At 40.2% G+C, this 8275-nt stretch overlaps 1 protein-coding gene across 6 annotated transcripts in view; it reads left to right on the forward strand.

Annotated features, from left to right (window-relative positions):
* Nucleotides 1–7628, forward strand: part of ARHGAP25 (Rho GTPase activating protein 25) — an 84608-nt gene extending 76980 nt beyond the window's left edge. For all 6 annotated transcript variants that reach the window (XM_075207392.1, XM_075207393.1, XM_075207395.1 and 3 more), the window contains 3 exons: nt 1965–2164; nt 2288–2838; nt 6793–7628. In XM_075207392.1, coding sequence (XP_075063493.1) covers nt 1965–2164; nt 2288–2838; nt 6793–7003 — 962 coding nt within the window. In that variant the 3' untranslated portion in view covers nt 7004–7628. The remainder of the gene's footprint in view (nt 1–1964; nt 2165–2287; nt 2839–6792) is intronic.
* The last annotated feature ends 647 nt before the right edge of the window (nt 7629–8275 follow it).

Here is an 8275-nt window from a genome sequence, read left to right on the forward strand (position 1 = left end):
CCTGTGTAACCTCGCTGAGTAAAGAAGCCACGCTATCCCAAAACAGAGCAATTCATGGGCAGGACCACCAGATATGATGGAAGGATGTAATGTTGTTCTGCATATTGTTTTCAGCCTAGTCGGGACCAGGTACCACCCAAAGTAAATTTTGTAAGCATTTTTTTTCACAAGAGAGGAAATAGAGGTTTTCGAGATCCGTTCCCTAATTGTTGACCAGGTGTCCTCATCTGGTGCCCTGCCCAAGTTAACCTCCCACTTAAGTTTATGAGCAGGGCAATTGGTCTGTTTGGGGGTAAAGAGAAGATTATATAAGTTAGAAACAGGGGCGAGCTGGCCCGGGGGGCAGGGGGGCAGCGACCCCCCCCCGGGCCGCTCAGTCAGACCGCTATTAGGGCCGGGGGGTAGACCGGCCGGCCGGCCGCCCCCCAGATGCAATATACCACCTTTTCACCAGCGGCCGCATCTGATGACATGAGATGCGGCCGCGTCAGCGCACAGACGGCCGCATCGCATGACAGGCCGCATCCCGTTTCATGAGATGTGGCCGCCTGTGTGCCCCCCGGGCTTCCCTCTCCCAGCCCGCGCCTGGTTAGAAATAATACCTCTAACACAAATAGATTCCAGTGGAATCAGCTCTCTCGCAACATCAAGTTTTGAAAGGGATTCAACATAATGTCGTATCTGAAGATATGTGAAAGGGCTGACAGGCAGAAAATTGTATTTTTCTTTTAGGGACGTCAGGGAAGTACAATGACCAAATTTAAGTACAAATGTCTGACCATCCTGATACTCCTCAAGTGCCAAGATTGAAAGCGAGAGTAACATTGCCCTGCGGAAAAGGCATGGTTATCTACTATCTACAATAGTCCCAAATGTGACAATAATAGAGGCTAATGTCCGGAAAACCTCCATTATGCGTAGCTCTGTGTAAAGTTGCAAAGCTGGTGCCATAATATAAATTTTGAGCATTTAGGCTGCTCCCCACTGCATCACGCAATGTATTTCAGTTGACCAGGAAACAAGCAATGCATCTCGAAGACTGGCTCTTCTTCAGGCTCCAGTTTTAATAGGGATAGCTGATCAGCAGTGATCTCACACACACAGCTTCTGTTCTTACTTCATGTCCTCCTAGCATTTGAGCAGTCATAGGTGGCAACTCTGGCCTCCCACAGCACACTTGTGCACCGCTGCTCCCAGAGAGTGATCCTCAACTGACAAACAAATCAGACATGGGACTTTCAAAGGGAAGGCTGGGGACACCAGCTGTGGGCCCTACTATTATAATATTGCTGCTTATGGGCCCACATAGATACACTAGTTTGTTCTCCTCAGGCATACACAAGTGCACACAAATTTTCCGTGGTTTGAAGAGCAACCGGGCAGATGTTTTGAGCCCTTGTTCTCATGAATAAAAATATGTATTTTGGAAATATATTCATTGTAATTCATGTGAATATGTTTTGATGGTTTATCATTCCCATATTAGATTTAATGTGCATCTGTCCATGCAATATAATGGAAAGGAGAGTCCACGTCCTTGTAAAAGTAGAATTTGGGCTCTTACTATTCAGCAACGTGTAATATTATTTTTGCTTTTGGGAGCAGGATTAGGTGCTTTACTGTTGCATTCAGCAAGGAACCCCCAAACCTGTGCTGCAAAAAAAGCAACATTTTGCACCCAAAGCTTTGCGCCTCCATCTTGGTTTGCTAAGCCATGCACTTACCCATGAAATTGGGCACGATTGCGTAAATAGAGTAGAAAAATTGGTATTTGCACTGTAGTCTTACATTTGTTGTGGTTTGTAAATGATTTTTACCATGTTAAAATTTGTGTATTGGAGAATAACATCTAGCTGTTGCTATTCTAAAGTGAATGCAAAAAATGTTTTCAATCATCATTACTTTATAAGAGAAACATATAATTTTGCTTTATTAATAGAATATCTTATCATCTTCATGTATAGGTGCTCCTCAGATCCAGAAGCTGATGACCGTGATGATCAGTCACCATGAGAAGTTCTTTCCTAAGACCAACGACCAGCACGTGGAATCCAAGGCCGAGAAGAATGATCCTAAGAAGATGCAGATCCCGCGCAGTTCGGTCGGTTGGGATGCAGCTGAGGACAGTGTTTCACCTTCAGGAGACTCACCTAAAGCATATATGGTAAGATCTCAGTTAAACACAGTGGGCTGTGTCCTGCTGACAGAAAAGGTATTCCTTCCTATTACAACCCATCTTCTCATAGTTCATATTCCTTTCTAAGGCCAAATTGTTTTTCCCCCCCAGAAAGGTGAAGGTGATTCCCGTAGCTCATCCACCTCAGATGACTGTCTGTCTCTTAAAGAAGACGATTGCTCCTCGTCAATGAACAACTTAGGATCATGGAAAATATTTTCCAGAAAACGTACTCAAACTCTGCCCAACACAAATTTTACTACGGCAAGGAACCTAGATGACAACAATCCCAACAGTCTCAAAGAAGAAATATTCAACAGTGAGTTTTGGTCATCCCCCAATGGACAAAAGGCATATTTATCTACATCTCCTGGGCACAAGAGGACACTATCAGAAGAGTTTTCTCAACACCGTAGATCAACCTATGATAATGTTCCTTCTCCCCAAGGTGACACTGGAAAAAACTCATGGTCTGGCCCAGTTAATGAAAGTATTGTGAGCAGTGATGACAAAGAGCCCAGCCAACAGAGTCCCAGCTACCTCAGAAATGGCATAAAAGGCCTTATTAATGAGAATCATGATGGCAACAATTGTGGCAAGTTGGCCAGTGCCCTGGATGAAATGTCAATTCAAAAGAAAAAACTTGAGGAACGAATTAAAAGGTAACTATACTACACCATAGCTATTCATATTTCATATCGCCATTTTAAATTCCTGAATAACTTATAAACAGGGCTGTTCCTCAGGCAAATCCTACCTAAGGCTCTGCTCTGTGACACCCATACATAATTGATCCCAGTAAAATGTCAGTGAATGACCAGATCACGGCTTGCTACCTCCTGCTTCTGTATAATGAGCAAGCTAGTGAGAGAGTAAATAGAAGTACTAGCAGTGGTGAAACTACCATGCGTACAGGGGGAGTGGCCTCTGCGCAGAAAGGAGTGGAGGGGAGCTGGGCAATGTCATTGCCTCCCCTCCAAGGCTCCACGAGATACACCCCATACCCCCGAACATCACCCCTGAGGCTACCTCTCTGCTCTGACAAGAGCAGCGAAGAGTCCTCTTCTACAAGGACTGCTGACTGCACATGCTCAGAAGATGCCCTCTTACTACTCTCTGCAGAGCAAAGCGGGATACTCGGGAGGTTACAGCTACATTGTTGGTCCCCGGCCTAAACTTTTCTATGGGACCCGGTAATGTAGAGTTCCGCCCCTAAGAACTGGTATTCTTTAACCGGATCTCTGCTTGCTGGCCCACTAAAATCACCTCCAAGATCCCCAGGGAGGATATCTGAGGCTGCATGTGATTTCTTCTTGTGCTTGCTGACTTTGAAACACTAATAACATTAAATGAATAGTTTATAATCATTTTCAAATTCCAGCTAGATCAAGTAAAAACCCCCCACTGAAGTGGAAAACTACTAAAGTCAAAAAGAAAGAAGCAAATTATATGGTATTTCAAGAAAAATACACTTGTATAACAAAAATACTTCTGTAGAAATTTATCACAAATATCGCTGCACGTAGAATTCTCAGGTTTTACCTGCAGCTGCCGGTAACATGAAATAAATATGTACTCAGCAATTATTATTCTTTCACTGAACTGACATTGATGGGTTCCAGCACATATGTCAAAGAAGTCAAGGGGTGAGAATCCGTTATATATCTTAAGCTGATTAATTAAGGCACACATACAAGGCGCAAAGTGTGTTTGTTTAAAAATGCACATAAATCGAGTATACGTTCGCCTGAATTCAACAAGGAGTGGGTGTAGGTCTGCTCTGCACTACTAAACCAAAAAGCAGTTTGCGCATGAGATGTTCAAATTAAATGAATACACATAAAAAATATAAAAATATATATGAAAATAAATGTACAAACAGCTCACAATACAGTAATACCTCTGTTTACTGAATACAATGCATAAGTAAAATCAATAATCACATAAAATGATCCACAGGCTCATAGGGTAACTCTGTATTACAATGTTGGCAAAACAAGCTCTATTCCTCTTGAGAGGACTCTTCTCTGCACTATTTGTGTTTTAGTCCGGATGAAATTTGGTGGTGCGCATCACACGAGACCTTACTGTGGAAACTTCAAGCCGCCTGAACATCTCATGCGCAATCTGCTTTTTGGTTTGTTTTGTATGTTTATTAGAGGATTTGCACTTCCTCTTTTTGATTTGCTGCATTTGATATTTGCATGTTTTTCTGATATTTGCATGTTTTTCATGCTACCTATTAGCGCCGGAGATATCTATTGTACTGCTCTGCACTACTAGACAGGACACTGCAGGATACGTCCAATACATATGTGGAAAGAAAAATCACAAAAGAACGCACAGAACAAACCTATTCAACAGATGGAACCTGTTAATAATATAGGGCCTGATTCATTAAGGAAAGTTAAGCAGAAGTAAATAAGTAAGGTAAAACCATGTTGCATTGGAGGGAGAGTAAAATTTAAAATGTGATGGCAGATGTATAGTTGGGGTAGGGCATGTCCTAGATCAACTTTAAATTTCAGTGTACGAATAAGCTATCAAGTATTTGTGGGCTACTTTAAAAAACAGACAGTATTTTCTTTATGTGCAAAATAATAAACTAATTTGCACCCCTTGCATTGTAACATGGCTTTGTCCATAAAACTTGAGTAAGAAAACTTCCCTTAATGAATCAGGCCCATAGGCAATAATGATAAAACATTAAAAAATAAAAAATGTGTTTTTTTTTTCCTTTGTCTATGAAATACATTTATTGGTATGTTCTGAATATCTACTGTACATTAAAAACATTTTAACAGTTGCTCCTGATTGCCAATACATGTAACAGCATGCATACACAGCCGACATCACTAGCAATCAGCACTTGACCTGTGGTTGGAGCCAGAGATACAGCTAAAAAACAAGTACCTTAGAGATGCCCGTAAATCGTAGGCTATATTATGTGTCTTGTCCTTTGAATTGACCGTTACTGCAGTCTGTGGTGCATGGTCCGGTTCTGGACATGCGCAGAGTGATTTTGCGGGTTATATGCACAAAATCACTGTTTACATACCTTGATGAATCAGGCCCTATGTGAATAATTTATGAATTGGTAAAAATGTAGAGATGCTAATTTTTTTGGTGCTTCGCTGCCTAGTGTTTTGCCATCCGCATACATATGTGCAGGGTTTTTCTGCGTTTTGATGCTTTCCGTGACCATTTTCATGATTTCAGTCCTTGTCTACAAATGTCAGTACCAGGATTGGATTTTTATATGTGGAGCCTGTAAACATCTCACATTCAGCTCTATCCGGAACACTTTTTTGCACATAACTATCTTGCTGGTCCTTACACAAAGCAGAATATAGTGGAACTACCCTAAATATTCTGCCACTCCATTAATCTGTGTTCCTCAGGTTAAGCTCCCATTGGCCATTAATTTAACATTTCCCAAAATCAACTAAACTAGCAGTAGTTAATATTGGTTAAAATTGTGTTTTGACTGTAAAAGAAGGAAGCGATTTACATGTGCGCTGTGCAAGAATAATGCTAACGCTTGTTTTCTGTCTACTGCTCCTCATGCTGGAACCTGACAGAGAGAATATAACACATTTGTCTGGATACTACCAACTTATCTGTTAAACATTATTTAAGTAGAAAAAAAAGTGATATTTCTTGAATAAGATGACTGCATGAGTGCACCTAGCAAGGTTCCAGAAAGGAGGAGCACAAGTTGTTTAATTACTCTCAACCAAAGCTGGATTAAGACTTGGGGGTTCCTGAGGTGCTTAGGACAAGGGGGTCCCTTATGACCTAACATTAAGGCATAGTGTCTTTATTCACAAAAAAGAGAAAGCTGTGTTATTGTTACCCTGATCTCTATCTCATTGCCCCCTCCAAATTTCACCCATTGCCCCCTTGATGTCTCAGTTATTACAGCCCCCTCCCTATAGTCCTCATAGCAGCCACCTCCTATAGTCATCATTAGAGCCTCCTCCATATACATATCATTACAGCCCCCTCCCTATACATATCATTACAGCCCCGTCCCTATACATATCATTACAGTACCCTCTCTATACATATCATTACAGTCTCCTCCATATACATATCATTACAGTACCCTCTCTATACATATCATTACAGCCTCCTCCATATACATATCATTACAGCACCCTCCCTATACATATTGTTACAGCCTCCTCCATATACATATCATTACAGCCCCCTCCATATACATAATATTACAGCCCCCTCCATATACATATCATTACAGCCCCCTCCATATACATAATATTACAGCCTCCTCCATATACACCTCCATATACATATCATTACATCCCCCTCTATATGCATATCATTACAGACCCCTCCTAATACATATCATTACAGACCCCTCCCAATACATATCATTACAGCCACCTCCATATATACCTCCATATACACTGAAATGGGTTTGGTGGACAGGGAACCAGTGCGGATCTGCATCTTCTCATGTCCAAACAGCAGGTACGGTGAGGTCTCGCCCTATGGGGTTTACTAAGAATTACTTGTAAACTCCCCTGCATTTTAGAAATGTAATAAGTGTTTGATACATTTTTTTCTGATTTTCTGTTGTACAATTTTTGCAGCCTGGAGAAGGAAAACTATGATGTTTGGAAAAAAGTGGTAAAATTAAATGAGGACCTGGAAAAAGAAAGGAACCAGCGGAAGGCACTGGAAATCACACTGCAGAACATGGAGCGGTCACGAGATGATGCAGAAAAGAGAAACAAGCACCTGGAGCAGGAAATTCAGGGGTTTGTGAGGGCCATGAGCCAAGCGGGAAACAAGCCAGAATAGATACATTGTTACCATAAGACACATTTCACAGTGATTGATTCTAGGGTTTAAGCTGTGGACCATATGCTTGACATACTAATGGATGGACACAGAGGTATGTTTGGATTTAAGGCTGATTTTGGTTTCTGAAAAGTAAAGAGAAAAAATCGGTAACAAATTTCCTTTCCCTGAATGAAGCCTTCTTCTGATACAAGTAGAAGGATTTCCGATGCAGTGGATTTGACCATGAACATCAGCACTTTTAGGCGGCATGACTGGAGTCATATAAAGTCTGCCACCGACCATTACTGCTGTAATTTACTTTGTGCATTTCTTATTTCCTGAAGGAATAAGCCTTTTTTCAAAGTGACTTTAAAGGCTGGGCTAACTACAGTAACCTGCTATTCATGTGTGTGATGTAGCTGTATTGTACAGCTTTGGCGTGTTCTCTGTTCAAGGCTAACTCAGAGTGAGTGGCTGCTCACTTGGAATGGCTCGACCTATAGAAACCAACTATGACCAATAAAACAAAAACAATTATTGTATAAAGTACTATATATATATATATATATATTTTATATAACACTTGCATTTTATACATAAAATAATCTGCGATATAGAAATAAATAAAGTAACTTCTATAATATCTTCCTTGTTTCACACATGATTCTACTTGGGTGTGTAAACAATCGGTGGATTCCCAGATAAATGTAAAAATATTTCAAAATATGGAACACACGATGGATTCACACTAGCCTAGATTCATCATGCAAGATAAAGGGCACTCTCTTTTTATTATATGTATTTATTGCTTGAAACAATGAAAGAAAATAAAAAAAACATATGGTGCTTTCATAGAGTACAGTAAGATAGATGTAGCTGAGAAAACAGTTATCTTATCAGTAAACATGCCTTTATTCCATGTAAGTCTCATATATAAAGAGTTGAACTTAACCATCTTGAATATAAAATAGCTTTTTTCTATTATCTACACATAAGATAACATATCTGATTAATTATAATCTCTTACACAATTACATACAGTCATTTTCTACAGACACAATTACCAATGTTATCATCACACTTACAGAAATCCATTTAATGCGTCATGGTCTGACTATTCTTCTACATTCTCATCTTTTGAGCCTTTTTCAACTGAATTTTAATATGAATACTCATACGCCTATCAACAAATTTGTCACTCTCTTTTTCCCTCTTGTTTAAATCAAAGTACATAGTTTTGTAAATGAAGGCAAACTCTTTGTCTTCCCATTAATATTTTACGTGTTCCAG

This window comes from Mixophyes fleayi, chromosome 4 (assembly GCF_038048845.1).
Source record: "Mixophyes fleayi isolate aMixFle1 chromosome 4, aMixFle1.hap1, whole genome shotgun sequence".
NCBI lineage: Eukaryota > Metazoa > Chordata > Amphibia > Anura > Limnodynastidae > Mixophyes > Mixophyes fleayi.